General features: G+C 38.8%; 1 protein-coding gene across 21 annotated transcripts in view; it reads right to left on the reverse strand.

The window, feature by feature from the left end:
* Positions 1 to 24,525, reverse strand: part of CADPS2 (calcium dependent secretion activator 2) — a 508,494-nt gene that overhangs the window by 79,460 nt on the left and 404,509 nt on the right. For all 21 annotated transcript variants that reach the window (XM_057504726.1, XM_057504721.1, XM_057504717.1 and 18 more), the window contains one exon: positions 8,819 to 8,922. In XM_057504726.1, coding sequence (XP_057360709.1) covers positions 8,819 to 8,922 — 104 coding nt within the window. The remainder of the gene's footprint in view (positions 1 to 8,818; positions 8,923 to 24,525) is intronic.

The raw sequence follows: 24,525 nt of genomic DNA on the forward strand, positions 1-24,525 counted from the left end.
TTTATGTGAAACCATTATAAGATTGTATATCAATGATACTTTAATAAAAAAAAGTCCATAGCCCAAAATGATCTATAGAGTCAGTGCAATCTCTATCATAATCCCATTAGCATTTTTCACAAGATGGAATAAACAATCCTAAAATTCAAAGGGAATCACAGAAGGCACCAGACAGCCAAAGCAATCTCGAGAAAGAAGAATAAAGGTTGAGGCATCACACTTTCTGATTTCAAAATATATTCCTAAGCTACGGTAATTAAAACAATTTTGTACTGGCATAAAAACAGACATACAGACCAATGAAACAGAACAGAGAGGCCAGAAAAAAAGCCACGATTATATGGCAACTAAATCTTTGACAAGAGTGCCAAGAAAACACAATGAGGAAAGAATAGTCTCTTCAGTAAAGGGTGCTGGGAAAACTGCCTATCTGTATGCAAAATAATGAAATCGGATCCTTATCTAATCCTATACACAAACATCAACTCCAAATGGATTAAAGATTTAAATGTAAAACCTGAAACTACAAAACTCAAATATAGGGAAATATAGCGAAAAATATAGGGAAATATATAGGGAATAAAATATAGGGAAAAAGCTTCTTGACATTGGCTTTCGCAATGGTTTCTTGGATATAAGACCAAAAGCACACATAACAAAAGCCAAAAGCAGATAAACAGGGCAACATCAAACTAAAAAAAACTCTGCACCACAACAGAAACTATCAACAAAGCAAAAAGGCAACTTATGGAATGGGAGAAAATTTTTGCAAAAAATATGTCTGGTAAAGTGTTAATATCTGATATACATAAGGAACTCCTAGAATTCAACAGCAAAAGACAGACAGAAAGAATATAAGGTGATTATAAGATGCACAAAGGATCCAAATGTTTCTCCAAAGATGTACAAAAGGCCAACAGCTATAGGAAAAGGTCCTCACTGTCACTAACCATTTGATTTTCAAATGCAAATCAAAACCACAGTGAGTCACCACCTCACAGCTGTTAGGATGGCTATTATTTGAAAAAAAAAAAAAGAAGGTAAGCTTTGTTGAGGATGTAGAGAAAAGAGAACTCTTATACCCTGTTGGCAGGAATGTAAACTGGTATAGTCACTATGGAAAACAGTACAGAGGTTCCTCAAAATATTAAAACTAGAAGTACCATGTGGTCTACCAATACCATTCCTGGGTATGTATCTAAAAAGACTGAGGTCAGAATATGCATGTCACGTTCACTGTTGCACTGTTTGCAATATCTGAGGCATGGAAGCAACCTAAATGTCCATCAGTTGGTGAATGGATAAAGAAAATATTGTATTTATATACAGAATATTTTTCAACCTTAAAAAAGAAGGAAATCATGTTATTTGCAACAACAAGTTGAATGTGGAGGATATTATGCTAAGTGAATTAAGGCAGACACAGGACAAATACTACAAGATCTCACTTATATGAGGAATCTAAGACAGTCAAATTCATAGAAGCAGATAGTACAATGGTGGTTTTCAGAGAGCAGAATGGTTGAGGCGAGTGTGAAATGGAGGTATTAGTAAAAGGGTACAAACTTTTGGTTATACATGATGCATAAGTTCCCAGAGATCTGCTGTACAGTGTAGTGCCTACAGTTCCGCCCTGTATTGAATACTCAAAATTTTGCTGTGGGTACATCTTGTGTTAAATGCTTTTATCACACTCGCACACAAAAAATGTGGACTTTTCTGGCTACAGTATTTCAGATTATTTTAATCTGAATTTCTGTAATTATGAATGACTTTGAACATCTTTTCATATGTTTAAGGCCTCTCGCTGTACTGTTTCTGAACTGTTTTTCAGGTCTTTTTTCCTTTTTAAAATTTAGCTTCTGGTAGTGTTACAACTTCTTAACCAAGTATCTACAAAACATTTCACTCTTTTGTGACACAACTATTTTTGTTATTCTTCTGATTAAAATCAATCTTTTAAAAAGGATTCATCATACTATAGCCAGAGAAGTCCATATTTACTTTCAAGAGCTTTCTAAGAATATGTGAGATTTGTGGTTGTAAAACATTTCATTTTCTTCAAATTTAAATTGGATTCAAACCCCAAGAGTCAAACCACAACACAAAACAACACAAAGTGGATTATAAAATATTGACACTTTGAATATTTTCTTAAGAACTTAAATCACAAGGATAATGTTCAATGTATTAATAAAAAAGCATTACCATATAACCAAATAACAGATGGTAAATAGAAGAAAACACTAACTAAAGGAAGAGTGGTACAGTACAAACCATAGACGTTAGAGTTTGGGGCATTTGAGTGCCTGGCTTGAGGTTTATGATTTCAACTTTGTTGTTACAAATATATAAGTATGAAAAACTACTGAAATGGCATGTTCTGTGTAAACTGAGTTATTGCTCTTTGAAAATATCTGACTACTTTTTGTTTTAATATCTACTAGAATGGGCATTATGACAAACACCATAAAGGCAAAAACTAAAATATCATACAGTATTTCATTACATGTATCTTGCTCCTGTCTTGTAGAGCTGGGGCAGTGACGCACGTAAGAATCTGAGATTCCTCATTCTGAGAGAGTACAGAAGCTCTGGTAAAAATGCAGTGCTGCAAAGAGAGACATTCTCAAAATCTCACTTCCAGTTCACAACCAATGCTTTTGCAAAGGTTAAAACTAAGAAAATAACAGTCATGTTAGATCAGGATTGTCTCAAGACTCTGAAAAATATATCTAAAGCTTTTTAAAAAAGTTAACTTGGAAGCCAGAGCCACGGTGGGGAATGAAATAAAATGGAACATAATTTTCATAAAAAAAAAAACACCAAAAACCAAACAGCTTTAGGTTGGCAAGATTTTGCCATCAACCAGAAATTTTCAGTATGTTTTGCAAAAGTGTATATTTATGTCTCAAATTATATTTCCAATAACATTAGTCCAGATAAATGTGAGTCAATCTGTGATGAATGCTTACTTTGTCTCCTAATGATGAACAGAGAAAACTTTAAGCAATGACTGTCTTTGAAAATAAAAAGCAAGGGTCATAGGTTGTCATCACCTTGAGAAGACAGGGTCAGTTTTACACCTGTCCCCTCATCTTTTTTTTGCCATCCCACTGGCTGGCAGTTGTCCAACCCTGTGTAGGTGGTAAGAAGAGAGGCTGTGTAATTTCCTCCCTAGAGTACGACTCCATGGGAGATGGCTGAAGCTCCAGGCATCAGGGTCTCCAGCAGGAGGAGGAAACCCCTCTCAGAAATGCATCCATCTGTAGGGTGCCAATCAAGTCATAATTATCTGGGTCAAAGTTATCTTGGCTCTAACATTAAGCCACTCATTAGTGTAAATGAGATGGCAGAGGCAGAAGGCAATGTTTAATTTGATTACGAGGGAAATATAAAACAAAACTTGATGGCAATCCCTTAGCCATACCATTTCTACATCAATGCATGTGGTAGGTGATGGAACTTTGAAAGTCATATTTGTCTACTGAATGTAGTTGGAAACAGTGGTAAGTAAGAATGAACCCTGAATTTGGAAGCCAGTACTGAGTTTTTGGACTTCGTGGTAAGATTTGAGTGATCATGGGCAAACCTGTTCCTTCGGTTGATTTCCATTTCTCCATTTGCAAATTGGCAGTAACAATACTTGCCCTAACATCCCCTAGGGTTGTTATGAAACTTCAGTGAATATGAAAATTTCTTGTTGTACACAAGTAAAAAAACTAATAGTTGGCAGTAATTACAAAATGAGTTAAAAATTCACACAGAGGACTCTCTTGTCCTCTCCTGGCGTGAGCCAGGAGCTCTGTCCTTTCACTTTACCTCTAAATAAAAGCCTGTACCTTACTCTCCTACCTCAACTGTTTGTGAAGCTCATTATTCAGCTCCGCAAACAAGAAGCCCGGCATCATCTTTGGGGGCTCATCCGGGAGAACTTTGGAGGCCGCCCTGGCCTCAGTGAGGCAGAGTGCGTCCCTAACTCCCTTCTAACTTCAGCAATCTCACGGAACCTGATGCTCACCACCACAAGAAATATCAGAATTTCCTTATGTCAACTGTCTTACAGTAAGCTCTCATCAGATCTTTAACCATTGTCATTTATCTGACGAGGTGATTCTGCAAACTGAGCAACTAACTTAGCATGCAGACCCAGCTGTTAATGGCATAGTAAAAGGCAAGAAGAATTCCATCTTGAAGATAAGATTGCATTTTAACACCCAGGAAGTTCAAGAGGCAAGAAGATTCTTTAGCAAGCAGACAATACCTCGGCCCACCTTGGGAGCTGAGCAAGCAGCCTTTTGATATGCTCCCTGACCCAGGCACCGGTGTCACAGAGAGAAATCAAGTCAGGAAATTCCTTATGTTAAGTTAATTTTTAATATTCAGAGACCACTTAACAAGTCCCCACCCCTAAGTTTTTTCATGTTCTTGAAAAATCCTCAACTGCCTATAAAACCCCCTAGACAACGCACCACTAAGGACTCTTTTGTCCCCTCCTGGAATGAGCCAGGAGCTCTGTCCTTTCACTTTATCTCTAAATAAAAGCCTGTACCTTGCTCTCCTAAAAAAAAAAAATTCACACAGATCGTATAATGTGAGTTTTGATGTTTTAAAAGTAAAAATGTCCAACACGAACTGAATAATTTATGAGTCAAGTTCTATACTAAAGGCTTTTGTACATTATCATACTTAACCCTCCAAATGACCCTTTCAGTTAGATAGTATGACTATCCTCATTTTATATGTTAGCAAACTCAGAGAGATTAAATAACTTGACCAAAGTGATACAGTTGGTAAGTAACAGAGTGATTTGAATCCCGGTCACTGCAGTGCATAAAATAAGCTCTTACATGTTTAGCCTCTTCTTAATTAACTACATACGGCACATTACCTGTCCGTCCGTCCGTCCGTCCATCCATCCATCCATCCATCCATCCATCCATCCATCCATCCATCCATCTATCTACAGATTAGACATTGTTAATATCTTCTGATTTTTGCTTTCCAGAGCATCTATTATGGTCTGATTTCTTTACATCTTTGAGGTCTGAGGCCTACTTTTACCATCAAAATATAGTTAAAATTTATATAAAAAAAGGAGGATGGCTGCATTGATGAGCAAAAACAGTGAATATGATTTTGGAATATATTATAATGTGCTTATTTTTTCCCCAAGAAAAGATCAGATTGCATTCTATATTTTGTAGATGCACCTGAGAGCTCTGGAGACAGTCTAGTGTGTGTGGTGCACTCCCACTGTCAACATGCACTCCCACATAGTGTGTACACAGCAACACGATGCTGAGGGGCCATACTCTAGAGTTAAGCTCTTTTGGGAAGCTGGGAGAATGGACTAGAACCTTGAGGGTGACATCTAAACTACTATCAGACTACTCATAAGGTTTTTACAAGCCTTTTGATTCACCAAAATGTCTCTCTAATCAGGTTCATACATGAACATAAGTATTAAATAATCAAAAGATGATAAACTAGAAATTCCTTAAAACATATGTCACAATAAATATTACTTATTATTATATGCTTAAAAATTAGTAAATGATTAACATACATTTTTGGTAGGATATTTGCATCCAGGCAATTTTATTTGGGAGTCTGTAGATGGAATTCCGCCTATTTCAGCCATCTGAAAGGCGCTTGCTGGTCATCTCCCAAAATGAGGGATGTTTGTTGGCCTAGAGGCTAGTAAAATCCTAGACCTAAAATCACCCTAAAAAAATGTTCGTTTATCTCACTGGCTGTCTACATATATACATATGTATATATACACACATATATACGTATATATATATATGTAACTAAGATTAATTCAATTGTTGAGATTATTGTAATTTAGTTAGGAGTAGGTTGCAGACAGATTTGTTCACACACAATTTTTTGAGTAACTACATTTTAAGATGTTCCTTAGATGTGCATGCTAGTGGAGAGGAGTAAGGACACAAAGAAGCAAAAGCAAATGAGAGAAAAAATGAAATATGTCTTTTCTTTATGATAAGAATCCATCCAGAAGTATAACCTGGTTCAGACACTGATGTTGCCGTAAGTGAGCACTTGCACCAATAGGTGTGTCCACAGTGGGCTCCTTTTCTTACCTGGCCCTGCTGCTAGAGTGGCCCAGGACGGAGGCTGCTATGGTGCCCAGGGTCAAACCTGGCAGCATAAGCAGGGCAGGACAACCACACAGGCCACTCTTTTTAAACCAGGAAATAACAATGTGGTTCACAAGGAAGTACCCAGGCCTGCAGTCTAGCCTGAGTCTTCATCCGGTTACTGACTAGCTGTGCACCTCTGGCAAATTCCTCAACCCTCTGGGTCTCTGTTTTCTTATCTGTAAAATGGTGTGAGCGGAGCTGGTGTGCTGGTGAGAGTGTGAGGCTTTCCAGCTGGGTCGTGGGACTTCCAGCTATTGTCAAAGTGAGGGGCCTCTGGAGGGACAGCTGCCAGATCAGTTTGCCTAACTTTCTGGTCAGACAGTCTAGTCACTGGAATGAGGAGAAAGCCTTAAAGATTTTCTGAAATGGAGTTTAAGCTACCTTTCTAAGGAGTAAACAGAAATTCAGAAGAAAAGCCTGAGAGTAGAGGTCGAGAGGCCTTCCGAGAAGGGAGGACTGCTCTCCAAGTCAGTCACTGTCAAAACTCTGGAGAACATGGCATCTGCTTAACTGAGAAACTGCTGAAGGATGGAAACAACCCCACAGCTTTGTAAAGTAAACTGCCACTGCGGAGAGACGTAGAATGAAAGTAAGAGGAGCTGACACGTGAGCCACTTGACAATCTCTCTGAGGTGGACACATTAACCTCCACCAAGGGAGCTGAGCTAGGTGCTCTCTCACGCAGTAAAGAAACTCTAGCTCAAACATCCAGCAAAATAAAGATCAGTGTAGAGTGCAGTCCACTCATTCGCTCTGGAAATGACTTTGGAATCAGACCAATTCACTCCCTAATATTGTTCAGAGAAACAGCTGGATCTTCTGGTTAAAAAAAAGAAGGCGGCAAAAAACAACAAAAAAAGATAAAACCCAAACCAAAATATCAAAATCCTCTCAGCTGAACTTAGATGACTGGCAGTAATTATGCATATGATTATTAATAAAACATATTCACCGAAACACTACAACACAGATAAGCTCAAAGAAAGAGCCTTTAATTGTAAGGACAGATACAAAGTTTGCTTTAAAATTAACTATAATCAAAGTGGATTCTATATTTATCTGCACTAGAAGAGTTATTCCATGCTAGAAAAATAGTGGAAACAATTTTACTCACCTCTCTTCCCTGAGGGATTCCAAGAATTTGGAAGCATTGTGGAATGGAAAATGCCATAGTGTTACAAAGCATTTTAAAAAGAGGTCATTATAATAGTTCTATATTTCAACATATAGTAGAGTGGTATTTGTGAGTTATGATTATCTGTTCAATAAAGACAACTATGTTTGTGGATCAGCAAATAATATGTACATTTTACTGTGTGTGGATACATTATACTTTAACAAGCATTTAGTGATTACATGGCATACATAACACATTTTAATTTCATTTAAAACACAGGAGAGTTACTTTTCTTATTAGTGCAGGAAAATTAAATGTTATTTTTTTGTGAAATGTATGGGAATATTAGATGTACCTGTTGGGATGATATATACTGTAATTGAATATCTAATAAGACATTTTTTAAATTTAAAAAGGTCTAATACTCTGATGATAATGCCTTTTAACAAAAGACAAAGACAACACATACATATATTTTATCATATAATCATTTTCATTGTAACATAGCAGTAGTACTAGCCCAGAAAAGGTCCTCCTGGGAATTCATTTCAAATTATTGAAGCAGCTGTTTCTTCAGTTTAAAATAAAATATCCATAACAAGTTCACACATGACAGATGCAAGGTAAAAACTAGATTCCACAGTGTGAGCTAAAAGCAGATGTTTTGAATGATCATATTTATAACCAGATACAATAAAACTTAGTTATCTATGTAAGGTTTCATGAACACTTCTTTTTCCCAAAAATTTGCTTACAATGTAGTTCCTGTAGTTTCTTACATTTTTGAGACCTAGGCTTCATTAAATATAAGTATTCTATAAATTTTTATGTATCTGGTCTTTTTTATTCTTGCCCATCTCATGTGCTTCCCCAAGACTGAAAGCACTGTTAGGGCACTGAAATTATATTTATTTAATTCCACACATTTCTCCACCCAATTCAGTCAGAAAACTCATTTGTACTTTGTATTTTAAAGTAGACTTGTGATTATTAGAGTAGCACATTTAAATCTTAGGATATATAATCAGAACTTTTAAAACTATAAACAATGCAGGTTTAGTGACCATTTGAAGAAAAGCTTGATAGTAAGAGTGAAAGACTAGAGTTATTACTCATATAGTAGTGCATACTTTTGATTTTGTCTGAGTTTATTACTATTTTTCCTTTTGCACATTTGATTAATATACACTTCTAAGCTAATCACGACATGGGGGAAAAGCAACGATCTGGTGTCCCAAGATGGGGTTCCAGCTTTGCTTCTTACTGCCTGACCATCTTTATCAGATCCTATATGCTCTTCCCAGTTCCTAACAGCATGGCCGTTGTCAAAATAGATATTAAATTATACACATCTACAATTCTCTTGTAACACATAGGAAGCATAATTCCAAGAAATGTACATATTTTCTTAGTTTCCTACAGGTAAATGGCCAGATGGGTATTAAAGCCTATGGGCAGGCCACTTTGTGCTGATCCCGCTATGGTGAAGCATTCTGTGTAGGTCTGTACGACAGTTAAAACAAGTCATCACCTCTGCATGATGCTCTTCGTTCTGCTGTAAGACTTCTATGCAGAGCTCTGCCAGATGAAGAACCTCTTCCAGCTTTCTAGCAGGAGTTGCCTGGTTCATGGTCTCTGGATTCAAAACAAATTATAATACTGTTACCCAGAAAATAAAAACCAAAACATAGTCTGAGATGCAACGATGAGACCAGGATATTGAAGCACAATGAGAAAGCATATTTTGGAGAAATAAGAGATGCAAGAAAAAGAAATGAATACATTCTTCAAAAAAAAAAAAATACACACACAAAAAAACAAAAACCAGTTCACCAGACTATAGAAAATATTTCACCCACAAAGCAATTAGAAGGAACTGCACATGCTTTGCCATCTAACATAGATGCTCAGCTTCTACAACAAACAAGTTATAATTCTCCTCAAGGTCAGAAACACAAAGAGAGCAGATACCACCGTCTTTTCCTTCTCTGTATTGTATTATCAATTCAATACCATTATCTAATCCTGGCATTAGCAAAATCCATGCTTTTTTGCTGCTATTTAAATTCCTAGCCTGAAATGTCTATAGCTCATGTTGATCTTAAATTCAATAAGTACAAAGTCACCTAAAACAACTCTTGACAGCCTGCAATTAACTGACTTCCTCCCTTCCTTCCCTGCCCACCATCACCCTACCACGATCCCTTTGCCAACTGGTGAGGGGTGGGGAGGCATTCTTTCAGCTGAATGTTCTTTCAGCATTTTAGGCAAACTGGTATAAAAAGGCCAGACTACAATGAGATTAAGTGCAGCTCCCTGAAATTCAGCAACAGAGAAAACAAAGAAGTTGATTTCAGAGCTATGACAAATTGCCAGAAATTAGAGGGGTTCTGTGTAATGAAACTGTTTCAAAATTGCATGTGAAGAATAGAGTTTCCAAAAAGAAGATTAAAGATAAACCATTGTCTTATATTCGTGGAGTCTCACTTTGCACCAGTAAGTAGGTTGTAAAAAAGGGCAATAAAATTTTTATAGAAAGACCTTTTTCTGTGGAACCTAAGGAGTCTTTTTTTTGTTTTTTGCAACAGATCTTTTCCCTCAAATTCTCCCTAAAACTTCAGCCTTCAAATTTGGAGGAAATTCTCCCATTTGCTCTTAACTTGTTCCAAAGGGACAAATGATACAGTGAAACAATGCTTATGGCTGGTGCTATTCATTAAACATTTATTACAAGCTTACTATATAGATCACAGCGTGATGCATGTAGGGGCTCCCATCCCCCCCCGGGTACACCTCCTACGAGATTCCCCTGCAGGATGCAAAGCCATTGCTTGCCTGTGACCAGGATCAACGAGTACAACGATTCTTAAGGAAACCAGTCTGCCAAACACCACACAGTTGAGTGTCTACAGTGTGCTTAGCTGTGGAAAGTGTAAGATACGTCCCTGATCTCAGACTCAGACTCCGAACAACTCACACTCCAAAAAACTACCAAAAGGATTCTTCAGACATCAACCACTCAATCTTCCATCCACTTCAACATCCTCAAACAAGGGAGAAGTCAAGGAGGCTCATGACTTCACATGAAAGTCTGCTCCATGTGGGGGCAGCTACAGCTATCAGCCTGGTAAGGAAGATAAGACGCTTAAGAAGAGCCTGGAAATGACATAAGACAAACAGTGGTAATGCAGGAGCTGTGAGAGGTTGCTGAGAGCAGGTAGCTTTGGGGAAGGAATTAGTGGGAAGGTGAGCGGGACCTGAAGCATGTCCTAAAGTGGTAACAAATGACCTGGGTGAGAAGATGTGGGGACATGCACTGCCTGTTTGCAACCTTTTGTCCCAGAATAGCCATTGGGTGATATGCTAGGTACTGGATGGCCTGAGCCGGCCAAATCCAGGCCTGCTTTACCGATGGACATGCCTTATTGGAATGAAGATCTGTCTGTCAAAGGTTTCACTCCTTGGCTAGCTGTACAAGAATGATTCCTTCTAGCATAACATGTAGTATAGTCATCAATTGTACACCCTCTTTGGCCCACATGTAATCTCTGTCCCCTCACCCTATATAATCAGATCCCCCCTCTGTCCACGACTGCAGTGAGCAACCCCGTCCAGCCAGCGCTCCTAGCCTACCTCGGTGTAAGTCCCTGACGTCTCATATGGAGTCTCTGGGTCTTCCCTTTTTGTGTCTCAAGCCGTTTCCCATTGCAACTCACACACTTAGGTGTTCACTCAGACTTGTGATCACACACAGAAAAGGAGGGGTTTCTAGAAATGCTTGTATATCAGATGTGGTACATTTCAGAGGAAGGTGATGACAATGATGCTTACAAATATTGCCATTTATTAAGAGTCGATTATGTGCTGGTACAGTGCCAGGCACTTCCCATGTGTCATCATACCGATTTTCCTGACTTCTTTTTAGGTTGTGTGGTTATTTACTTAGATAACTCATAGATAAGAAAGCAAGCTTTGACAAGTGAAATGCAAGAGCCAATAAACGGTGAGGGTGAGACCTGAATTTATTGTGGCTTCTCAGTATCTGGGCCTTGTACTCACTTGGCTAGAGTAGAAACACGCTGGGGATTGATGGGTGAAGCTTATTGTGGTGTCACCTTATGGTAGGCCTTAAGATAATATGCAGACTGGATAACTATATCCCACAGGTAACATGGAGCACGTTTCTTAGGCATTTAGAATAATTAATTATAGGAAAACGTGTTTGTGGTTGTATAGAACATGGAAGGACTGGTGAGGTGGGTGACATGGATCCTGGGGGTCAGACCTAGTAATATGGAGAACTGTGGGAAGACAGTAGTGGGAGCACAGAAGAGGAGGAGTGTGCAGGGACACTTTGATGAAAGAATTGTGCAAGTCCTCGTGAGTGACCAGAAATTGCAGGCCAGAGAGGAGAATGACCGTGAGGTTTGGAGACTGTGTGGCTCAGAGAATGATCATGCCTGGCTGATGAAACCAGGGGCGGGCCTTCCCTGGGCCATCCATTACCACATACATCATGTAGTTTAAGTTAATTACTAAGCTAAAAAGATAATTATGCAATGTAAAATCCACATGCTCGGGGAGTTAGGATATCTGGGTCCTAGGCCTGGAAATCTACTTGTTATTCAAGATAAAACTTGAATGCTGTCTGACATGTTGGACCTTATCAATGTGCTGGGCCTGAATGAGTTGCTCTTCTCCCTCAGTTCCCCTATTACAGGCTCTTGAACCTGCTATTAGACTGTGCTCAGATCAAAGTCAGAATCTGGGTCTTCTTATCTTGTGTTCTCAAAAGTCTGAATAAGCTTTGGACCAAGGGAGGTACTCAGTGAGTATTTATTGATAAGGCAGTAGCATAATTTTTTTTTGGAAAAACATATTAAAAATAAAATCAATACCCACCTCATTTTATTTAACTTTTGTGGGATTGCAAATAATGCTTCTATCACTATCACACCAACATAGGACTAGACAGCAAAATTCACCAATGAAATTAGGTATATCCAGAGAACATTGCTCAACTAACTAATGAATGCTGCGCCCGTAAATTACTAATGAAAGACTTTTTTGAAAAAGATTTCTCAAAATAATTTTTAATTCTCATGAGCATATCATTTATATTCCTTAATTTTTCCACCTTTTGATGAAAGATGGGGTTAAGAATAGATTCCAGGAGATGTGCTAATTTTTGTGTATAGATGCATTTTTGGAAAGGGAAGGATCATAGCTTTCAGATTCTCAAAGTGGTCTATAAATCAAAGAAATTCTAAGATTCACTAAGCTATAGAATGTCTAATAAGATTCCTTATAGCTAAGGGATTCCTATAAGTGTTGGACTTTATCTATATTTGATATTATTTTAATGTATTTTTCATAAGGAAAGGGAAAGGCAACAAAATTTTGTTTTATCACAGAAGAGGCACTTACTCTTCCTACATACTTCAGTGCATTATTTACTGCATCCTTATTACCATTCTGCAAGTTAGGAAATCACGATGCCCATTTCCAGATGAGGAAAAAGAGTCTTGGAGAAGTTAAAGAAATGTCCAAGATCATACAGAATACAGGAGAGACAGGATTAAAATTTTATCTCTAAAGTCATACAAGTAGCAACAATACAATACTTGAATTCTTTTCAGTTCTAATTTTCTGAATAGGAATAACACACACATACACATACACTGAAAACTTCCAAAGTAGCTGGAGTTTGAAGAGTTTATAAAGTCACCATATCCTTAGCCACAAGTATGCAGTAATGGAAAAGAATCACAGAAACAACCTAAAAACTTATTCCTATTTATGTGTGAATATGTCACAACCAGCTTTTACATTTAACACTACCTTAGGTAAAAACTCTGAGAGCACCCTGGGTCTTGCTGAAACTTAACAGTCTAAAGCATTTTATACTTTCTAGATTAAATTTACTGAGAGGATCAAAGCTTTGTACTTGAACATAATGGCCACTCTAATACTTCAAATAAATAGCATTTTTACCAAGTACACTGTGTGTGCGCCCTCTCTGGCTGTCACTCATTTGACTACAGCCAAGTTTAAAGCATTGTATAGTCAGCACCCTATTGATTGATAACAAGGTTATCAACAGTTCCATTAAAAATATGAACACTGAATATCTGAGAATTCCTCCTTAAAATGTCCACTTCTGCTTTAACATTTCTACACCATTACAGATGTCTCTATATTCCTCAAGCTTCAAACAGGTTGCTGATGGTTGTAATACATTTGCAATAGCAACATGTGAAACAAATATGCCAAGAGCAGCAAGGTGGATTGATGAATTTCAATACATTCCTTTAGGCTGTTATCTTCCTTCGTTTTAGAACACTACTTTCCTACAATAACCCTTCTTGGCTCTTCAAAGCCATTCCTTTTAATCATACCTCTGCACATTTAAGAAGAGAGCTCACTAGAGAAAAGGTAGCGGCGTGGTGTTTTGCTCTGGTCGGCTTTGATTCTGCTGCCTGGCCTCAGAAAGGGTGCATCCTCCCAACACATTCTCCTCGGCCCTCGGCTGCCTCCCTTCCTGTCACTTCCTGTCAAAGTTAGTAGGGGTGGATCCACATTGACGTGCATAATGAAGGTTGTAAGGGAACATGGGGGGAAGACCACTGATATCATTTCAGTCCCTTTTTCTCCATATAGGCCATGGAAAATTGGTAATGTATTTGTCCTTAACTTTGGACAGACTCGTATGTGTCTGTACTTGTGTCTAAACAAGAAATAGAATTCTAGATGGTGTCAGACTGAAGGACTTTGACAATAACTCCATCACAATACTGCCTTGTCTAATCTCCCTGCCTCCAGGTCACGATAACCAGCTAGAGTGCATAAAAAAATAGTTCCTATATACGCGCTAAGATTGCTCGCTTGGTTCTTCAACATCCCCAGATTTTGTGGCCCTGACTGAACTTGATAATAGAATATATAACTGAGGGGATACAGTGATAAACAATATTTCTGCCTTCAAAGAATTTATGTATTTCTCTCCCTAATCAGTTGATAAGGTAGAGGATAGAGACGTACATCTATTTTTGGTCAATATAAGAAAAATCTTTAATAAAGCTCTGATAAAGAGTGAATTAAATGTCCTCAATATGTAAGAACAGGGGTTACTGACTTGCAAGAAACATGATCAAAAATATGTCAAGGAAGGCTTTCAGTGCTCAGGTATAACACATGGGGTTCTTCAGGATGAAATTATTCTTTTAGCAGGTGTGTGCTTGGGTTCAGAAACTTTGGAACAGCCCAGAGAAAGCTAGCGGCCCTCTAACACTGCAGTCGCCCACCTTTTTCCTCCTCCTATCTGAAGAAAAAGAACTCCCTCTTCTGTTGCTTCTCCCTTCCTCTAAAGAAAATGAATCAGACAGATGAAGAGAAAGCCCTGATATGCAGGAGATGAGGTGAGAAACTTGTCAAATTGAGAAGGGACAATATGGGTAACTGCTGGTCCTGGGAAAAAAGAAAGAAGGAAAAAGAAAAGGGGGAAAGAAGGAGAGGATATGGGAAAATGACTGTTTAGAGTAAGGAGTTAAAAGGGTGGAGGAGGGGGATTAACAACACAGGAGGACTGAGCTGGGACGTTGTGGAGACCCGAGCAGGGAGGCTCTGCCGTGGGGGGCTTACGAGAACAAGGGAGTTGGGCCAAGGGTACGACTTCTGGTTTCTTCTACCTGGAACCCCAAAGGTCATGCAGAAGCAAGGACTGTCAGCATCCTCTCTGTGGACTGGTGTTTGCAAAACTGCTCCACTCTCCGACCTGGCTGAGAAGCTGTGGAATGGATACCTCTGTTTCTTTGTGCCCCTTGCCCCCTACACCAGAGGGGACAGTGATTGCTCCCTCCGTCCTCTTCACCCCATAGAAACACAGGGCGACGCCACATCACACAGGCACATTTCACACTGCCGTGGGCACGTAGACGATTTCCTCCAAGTAGATCAGAAAAGGTCCCATCAGAGCTCCCGCCCCTCTGTTAGAGGCCTCCTTCCGCTCATAAGCACCCCCTCAGGCCAGCCTAGCTGGCTCAGGGAATTTCCTCTGGCTCCCTAGCCTGTCCTGATTTGAACCTTAATTTTTATCTGGTGTCAATCTCCCCCTCTTTGCACAATCCAGACTGATGACTTGTTGGAAAAATCTAAGCTTTCACTGAGGTTTCGGACCCATCCTCCGGCCTCAGCCACGGCAACCTTTGGTAAGTGACACAGCGATCCTACCCCTGGCCAGATCTCAGGACTCATGGGCCTCCTCGCCCCGAGAGGGAAGGAGGGTAGGAGATCCAACTTTCTTTCCCATTAAACAAACCTGTCTTCTCAGACTGTGTGACGTGATTAGATGATTCTGGGGGAACTCGTTCAGCTTAGTCCTCTAGGAGGAATAGTATATAACAGGCTAAGTGAAGACTGCCTCAGAATCTAGGAGAGAGATGGTTTCTGAAACTAAACCCCACTTCTCTCTAGGGCCAACCTGACCTATACTTTCCCAATATCTGACTTCCCAAGATGCACCATTGTCAGCTACTGCAAGAGAAGGATGTATCATTGACTCTCTCCTGGTCTGTCTGCCTACATCGAAGTGCTATAATAGTGCTGGAATATGTATTGTCTTAATCAATGGAGTATCTTCAGTTCCGGTCTCTGGTTCTCAACTCCAGCACGCGTCAGAACCACCTGGAGAGCTTGTTAAAACAGATTGCTTGGTATCAATCACTCCCTCCAAAAGTTTTAAATTCAGTAATCTTGTGTGGGGCCCAAGAACTCATTCTTCTAACAGATTTCCAGGAGATGCTCACGCTGCTGGTCTGAGGAATGCACTTGCAGAACTACTAGTGTTTATGAAAACCAAAGTTAAAAACAAAGGCGACCTGTTTAAGCTTTAGGTTATTTCCTCCTTTACCTGAAACCAAGCTACATCTTTCTATAAACTCTTTTTTAGAAAAAAGGAGACTTTCTGTAGAAGCTGTAATATTATTCCAGATAGGATGGTGTCCATCTTGGAAGATCCTTGTATGAATGAAAATAGTCTAGGATGTGTTGGCTTCCCTACAGCTGTTTAAAATCCATAAGAATACTAATACCACAGATGTTTGAAAACAATAGGTTTGTGGCCTCCTAATTCCAAAGCTCCCTTTGGGCCTAACTTGTTTAATGACCCTGTCATTTAAAGCAACAGTTCCAGTTAATACCTCCTTGGAATTAACCATGCTAATGATACAGTGTTTTGGAATAATTGTCCTGTGGCCACAGTCACATTAACTACTTTACCTGGATTATCTTTCACATCAATGAATTTGTTTTTAAGCAAATGGTCAGCTGTGGAACACAGAAGAATTGGCCACTGGAGTACAAGCCAGTGGCAACCAGACTGGATTACAAACTGAGAAATCATCATAAACTGACGGGAAGTGGTGATCCATGAGTGACAGGTAAAAAATGTCAGATACGTATGTGACGTAAATGTCAGTGATGTTTCAGGAGACTTTTTATAGGAGGGATACCGAAGCATATTCTCGTCTTAAGATCTTAAAATAAGGAATGATGATGATTGAATTACAAAGAAAATATTTGCAATTCTAAAACACACACTAAAAACTTTTATATAAAACTAAAAGTTCTGTAAAACTAAATTTTGTCATTTTGTAACACTAAAAAAAATCTGTAAAACTAAAACACAAACAGCAAATTCAGTTTTTGGTTTTATATTAGTCACAGGCTTTTATAGTTATGTGATTTATAAGCGTGGGGAGACATACACACATTGGTTTGAGTTTTATTAAAGTTCTTTGAACTACTGAGATCCTGGCTCTCATTTGTAAAGCAGAAAGATCTAAGATCTCACAAGAAAAAATAAAATATCTTTAGAGTGTTGCAAGCTGAAAGGATTATAAAGGCTTAAAAGAGAAGAAAGTTTTCTATAATGCATATCCAGTTTGCTCTGGCTAGAACTATGTTGTGGGATCCTAATGACAACATAAATTTTCCATTGGTAATTTTTCCAGCTAATTGTGTAACAGGGGTTTTTCTAAAGACCAGTCTTTAGTCATGATATATAAACAAATCTCACACACACAGGTATATGTGCAACAGCTGAAACTGATAAATGGTTTCCTCCTTGCTTTTACTGCTCTTTATATGTACATCATATCCATTTCCTCTCAATATAAATCAGATTTGGAAATCAAAAACCATCAGAATAATCTCAGTTAGTCAACTGCCAAGCCAATATTGAATTTTCATATAACGAAGCATCTTAATGTTATATATATAATCATCTATAGCATCTAAAATTTCATTCCTAGTCTTCCTTGTCTTCTAATTACATTTATTTAAACAACCAATCCATGGTTGTTAAATTCTTGCATAACAGAAGTACCATCACGCCTCCACACTCACATCCTCCTCCTGCCTTTTAAACTGTTTTTTTTTTTATGTGTGCATTTGTAAGAAGAAAGTCTTCCCGTGACCAACGGGGGTCAGGCAGGGCAGGATCCAGTGAGGCAGTGGGGATGGAGATGGTCTGTTCAGGAATGGACCACAGGGGAGGTGGCTTGCCAGCCGGGAGGTGGCTGAAGAAAGAAGTTTCCTGAACACAGCACCACATTATAAAAGACATAATTTGAAAAGATTTGTAACCTTGGGTACTCAGACCTTAGTCAAAAGACCTGAGTGTCTGTATGTATGTCTTTGTTTCCTCTGACACATAATCAAGATCTGTCAGGGCGGCCAACTCACACATTAGTAGTGATAACATATTTGATGCCAAGAATTGGAAAAAGTCTCCTACTTGGACAAGTATAGAGAGTAAGGCTGGACTCAGTGATATCTTGAATATTTCTGGTTTTAATATCCTAGGTCTGCCAGCCACTGTGAATGTGTACATACTAGTGCTGCAGGGATATTTTGTAAGTTTCCCTTTGAAATTAAAAAAAAATGTGGTATTACAAAGACTTCAATTAGGCCTTTTACAGCCCTTGAAGCTATATAGCAACTAAGTTACGGAGTACAAGTAATGAACTCTCCCTAATTTTTTAAATCTGTCTGCGCCTTGAGTACTAACAAACTCCGTTGAGAGAGAAAGAGGGGAAATCTGTCAGTTTGTGTTACTCTGGTTTTGTCCAATTGGAAAAGACTTTTTAATACACTGAAACTACTCAGACTAACAAGGTGCTTCAGGAGGCACACGGCTATGTATCACTTGGTTTACCTGTTGACACATGTTAGTAAATACATGAGAGGGTCATCAATAGGTTGGTTTCAAACCCTGGATTTGGAGAACAATAAATTATACAAAATTGCTCATAAACAGAAGACAGCTGTGATTGTAGGCTGCATTTATCTGTGAATCACATTGTATGTAAAAGTAAAAGAAAAAAAACCCCACCACACAAGAAATATGTGACATACTGTCAAGTGAGCTGAGTAAACTGACAGCCTTTCTGAGACCTTTTAGGGAACAGGTGTCGAACACTTGTAATGAGATTTCCATGCATCTTCAGAGGAAGGAGGTAAGATTCTAGCAAGAGCTGTTCAGAGTGTTAGAGATCACGGCCAAGGTAATAATTCTCAGTAAGGTGCACAACAAAGGAGACATTACATAAATGTTTTGTTTTCTCAGGAGGTTCTTATATCCTTGCTAAGAATTTTCACAGAAGGAAAATATTTACCAAAGAGCAGCTTTTGGAAGAATGTAAGATAATTTTCCAGATCCGGGGAATCTAGGATATATTCAATCAAGTACTTTTGATGTACTGCCTTATGCAGTTACCTCATTATTTTGTAAATCTTTCTTTTGAAACTGACTATAAATCATGGAGCTCATGGTCATAGCATCAGTTCAGAGTGTGTACAGTACTTTTTTTTTTTTCAAGAAAATGAAGTATTTAAAATGCAATGTGTTTTGCAAACACTTTTGTTTCAACTCAAATAAATAAACTTGGAGAATCATGGAGGAAAGGAAAAGTAAAAACATTAGTTAAGGATAGTTTGAATAAAGAGAAGTATTAAGTCTACAGTGGCAGACATCTTCATTACACTGAGTTCTCTAACCTCTCCGGAGACTGTGTTTCTATCAGAGGGATTCAGTTTTCCCCTCATATTTAGTTAGCCCTTCTTTGTATCATCTCCAAAGCAGCCTAGCCTTTCCCCACTGATTTGGTCCCACTTTGTTATGGATGAAGCCCGTCAGGCTCCATGTGTACACGACTCTGTCTCTGCAGCCACAGGAAGAGACTTGGGTGGGGGTTTTGCAATTTAGTCTCTGGCAAGGCAAGTGTCCATACCTTTTTTTTAAAGTTAACTTATTCAGTACTCTTTATTCTTCCATTTAAATTTTACAGTAAATTTGTCAAGTTCTTTTTAAAAACTCTGGAATTTTCAGGGGCACTGCAGTGAATTTACAGATTAATTTTGTGGGGAGAGTTGTGAGTTTGTATATACTATCAAGTCATCCCTATTAAGGGCATGGACTGTCCCTACATCTATTTAGATTACTATGACCTTTGAGTCTCAAGATTTTCTTTACAGGTCTAGGAAGTTTGGCATGCTTTTGGCAAAGTTAATTCCCAAGTGCCATATAATTTGTTACTGTGAAAGATACCTTTTTTGGTTAGCTAGTTGATTGGTGGTATGGAGCAGTGGTTCTCAAAGGCTGATCCATGCAACCCAAGACCTTTTGGAGATCTGTAAGAACAAAACTATTTTCATAATACTGAGATGTTTCTGCCTTTTTTTTTTTTTAACTCTGTTGACATTTATGGTGCAAAAGCAATGGTGGGTAAAACTGCTGTTGCCTCAGCATGAATCAAGGCTGTGCTGCTAAATTATGCTCATCATTGTTATCTTTACCACCATGGACTCATGGGAAAAAAAAGCCATTTTATATAATGTCCTTGGTGAACAGTAAAAATTAATTTTATGGAATCTCTGCCCTTGAGTATATATTTTTAAAAATATCTCTGACAAAATGAGAAGTTTGCAGGAAGTACTTCTCTACACTGAAGTACAATGACTGTCTAAAGGAAAAGTGTGTGAATCTGACACTGAACTTTTTTTTTTCAAGGAGAAACATTTTTAGTTGAAAACTACTGGCAAGCAAAGTAGAGTTATTTAGGGTTGGTATGTGGCAGACTTTTTCCGATAAATGAAATAAACCTGTCACTTTAAGAAAAATAGGCAGTATTTACTGCCAATGATGAAATTAGAGCTCTCAAGGAGATACGGAATTTTAGAAAACTTCTGTCAGTGAGCTTGACAGCTTCCCAAGACTTTTAAGATTTTTTTGATGAGACAGGGAAATTAACAAGGGTGATTTTTTGATATAATACTTGTTAACACTAAGGAAATCATACCTCAGTGGATCAATCGTTTCTAAATGATTAGTATATGGTGTTAAAAAATCATGTATGGTGAAGCTATTCAAAGTGCCTGATAAGCCAACTCAATTTAATGTAATAGTATGAAAGTCTATTGATACACTTTGTGATTGCACATTGCAACTAACCTGTAAGAAACTCTCTCTTGTCAAGTTTTGGTATAATATCACAGAGGAAAAACCACAAGTGCCTGAAAAGACTATTGAGATACTCCTCATATCAGTGTGAAGCCAGAATTTTTTTCATACTCATCATTCAAAGTCACATACCGCCAAGAGACTCAGTGTGAAAGCGCATATGAGAATCCAGCTGTCTTATATTAGGGCTGCTATTAGAGAAATGGGCAAATTTTTTTTCATAAATGTTATTTAGGTTGACAGATAATAGACTTACTAGTGTTCTTTTTAAGCAAGAATGTTTTATAAATTTCCTTTATTTCTAGAATGGGAAATATTGGTAGATATAACCCACCTAATCAATAGTGCTTTGGGATCTGGATTTTTAAGAGTGTCCTGAGTTCTGAGACTCAAAGTTTTGAGGACTACTAACGTAGAGAAGGGAGTTAATTTTAGAAGGTTGACTTTACATCTGGCAGGCTTGCTGAATTCTTGTGTCTAATAGGTTCTATTTAGATCCTGTTGAATTTTCTAGGGAAATGATCATTTCATCTGCAGGGATGCCTCTATCTCTTCTCCTCCCATTCTTTTCACTTCTTTCCATTCCTCTTCCATTGTCCAAGACTCGCTGTTTTGTGACAATGACAGCATATGTACCATCTTATCCCAAATCCTAGGGAGAATGCCTCTATAGCTTCATTACATAAAATATTTACTGTGTTTTTTCCCTCTGTCTTATAAAGTTAAGTTTTTCTAGGATGGTAAGAGTATAATTTTTAATCATATGTAGGTATTGAACTGTTTCACATACTTTTTCCTTACATCCATTGAGATCATATGATTTTTGTTTTTAGTTTGTTTTCTGATGTTGAATCACTTTTATATTCCTGGGATAAGCCCCCATGATTATATTATTTCCCCAATTCACAGTTGGATTTTACAAGCTTATATTTGGGAACTTTGCATAATATGCTCACAATGAAATGGGTCTATAACAATTCTTTTGTTCTTTTGCTTTTTATCAGGTCTGGGGGATCAAGATTATATTTGCTTCATGAAATGAAGTGGGCAGCTTCTGCTTTTTTTCCCACTTCATTGAACTTATTTTGGATAGGAATTATTTGTTCCTTAGAAGTTTGGTAGGACTCAGTTCCAAAACCAACAAGACTTAGGGATTTGGGGATGGAAGTTCACTGACAACTATTTTAAATTTTTAAAGCTTATTGGGCTGAGTTTTGTTTCTTGGGCTCATTATACCAAAATTTAGTTTTTCAAGAAATGGATCAATTTCATCTAGATTTTCAATTTTTGTGTTCATGATACTCTCCCATATTTTCTGTCTCTTGTGTCTCTAGCTATTTTTCTCTCATACTGTTATCTCCATCTTTTATTCTTAATCAGTCTTATGGAAGTCTATCTTCCTCTAGACTTCTACTGCTATTTCCCCCGTAACTTAGTTTCCTTTTACATTGTTTATATCTGTCCTTCTCTTGCTGCCCTCATTATGATCTCCCTGGCCACTAGTAAGTTCTTCACTTGTATTCATCCTGTATCGTATCTTACGTATAATCCTACTATTTTCACACCAAATATCTCCAGTTGATTTTTCATGACTTGTCTGAATATTACTAGCATCTCCCCATATTCCCTTGAGAATATTATGCTCAACTTAAATTCCTGCTCCCTAAGTTCTCGATGGCACATAGCATTTAGTTTCTTGTCTTCAACAGGGGCTGTAGTCCTCAGGAGTCTATTATTTTGGCTTGAGAGCTCATGGCCACTTGGAGGCACCAAGGTCAAGATGATGAGCAGGCCCTTTCCTGTGTCCTTCGCAAGACCTTTGAGGAGAGGGAAGTGAAAGCTTTGGAGCAGAGAGGCCCAGGTAATACAGAACCAATACTGATAATCTCCTTTTGCTACTAATCCATTAGGTAACTCCTATGGACAGGGATTCACCATTAATCTGTTAGATGCAAAGCAGCCGCACTTGGCCAAGCCTCCTTAGGTGGTGATTCACTGTTAGAGGTCTGGGTGCAGAGGGGTGGAGGGGTGCCTGCCTGAGGACAGCTCTGCTCATTCCTGTTTTCATCAATATCTCAGTCAGCACAGCTGGGGCCCTGTCTTGATAATGCCACAGATATTGGCCACCTGGCCTACTGCTACCAATCCCAACGGTGAAAGGTAAGAAGTGACTGTCTCAAGGCAGTGCAAGAGGGAGGCAGGAGAAGAATTTAGAAGTTTTCCTCCTTTTTACTCTCCTTCTAACCAGCCACACTCCAGGCTAGTGTAACTCCTCACAAGACAGATTGGAAGCCAAATTTCTGTGAGCAGAGAAGTGACGGGGGGCACTCTGAAAAGACAGAGCACGCACTGCTCTCTGGATGGCAGCTGGCAGGAGGAACAGAGCTCAAGGTAAGGCTTTTCTAGGGGGATAAGCTGGGTATAGTTGGAGGGAAATACATAGTAAGAAACAGAGGTGCAAGCCACAGGAGAAAGACAAGATACATGACGGAGTAAAATCAATCCAGGAAGAGGTAGGCAGACTTGGGGTCAAAATCACAGATGGATGAGTTGGCTAGGAAGGACAAGCCACCTCATCCCTGATGCTGGAAACAGGAGACAGAGACAGGTATGGATGCCATTAGTTTGTAGGTATAGAGCTAGAGAGTGAAGGTTTGCTGTGCTCACATAGTTGAAAGGAAGTGACTGCCCTCAAATGACCTAAACTTAGGTGTCATTTAAACTGAAGATCAAGTTCCTATGACCATTATATGACTTAGAAAAAGAATGTTCAAGACTGAATCAAGTTTTCATTTTTATGTATGAGATCAGCTATGACCATCCCTGACTGAGACTGCCCTTATCTATTACAACCCACACTATAAAACAAAATAGAAAAGGAGAGAAAGGATGGATGACTCACTGACAAATGCGAATCAAGCAAAGGTGCCACTCGTTTAGGTCACAGAGCACCTTCCGGGATGCATGACAAATCATTCAGTCCTGTCAACACTAATTCCAAGCTAAGGGGTGGAAAGCTGGAACCAGAGGTCAGCATGGCGGCAGTTGTTTTAAGTGGAGTAACACATACCAATGCTTTCCCGTAATTCAACTCAGATAAATCAGAAAGGATATTAATGGAATGTAGACTCAGAACCAGTTTTAGAAGAGACAGTGCTAAATGTCCTTAGATGTCTCTATGGTTTGCCTGGAGTTGACAGAACCCCCGTCTTTTGGTTACTCAAGCTGTGGGTGAACAGCGGGTGCAGAGGTCCTAGTGGTCTTGCAAGCATCACCACTGTGTCACCACTGGTGCACAGGTGGCTCCTTGCGTCCACACTTCACTTTTCATTCAGTTGGCTAGTGTCCTGAGGTTGCCAAGGACTCCTGAGCAACCAAACAACACGCTTTTCCTCCATCTTAAGTCTGTCTTAAGCTAACTGAAGGTACACAGCTTTAAAGCCCTGACAGACATAAGCAAATGATGTGTTCTTGGCTTCTTGTAGTCAGTAATCCCTGCAACGCCTGCTTATTATGCCTCCCAAGTATCTGGATATGCAGGAATTAATCTGTCAGCATGGTCATGAGCCAACTCATTGGTATGAACACAAAGTACATGGTGTGAGCTTGGCATCTTGTGTGGCTAGTGAGGTGGCAGGAGAAGAGTTGAGGCAAATACATACGAGAAATCCTTGTTCATTCCAGATCAGATGTGGAAATGACAAAACTGAATCCATGTT

Source organism: Manis pentadactyla, chromosome 7 (genome assembly GCF_030020395.1).
Source record: "Manis pentadactyla isolate mManPen7 chromosome 7, mManPen7.hap1, whole genome shotgun sequence".
Classification (NCBI taxonomy): Eukaryota; Metazoa; Chordata; class Mammalia; order Pholidota; family Manidae; genus Manis; species Manis pentadactyla.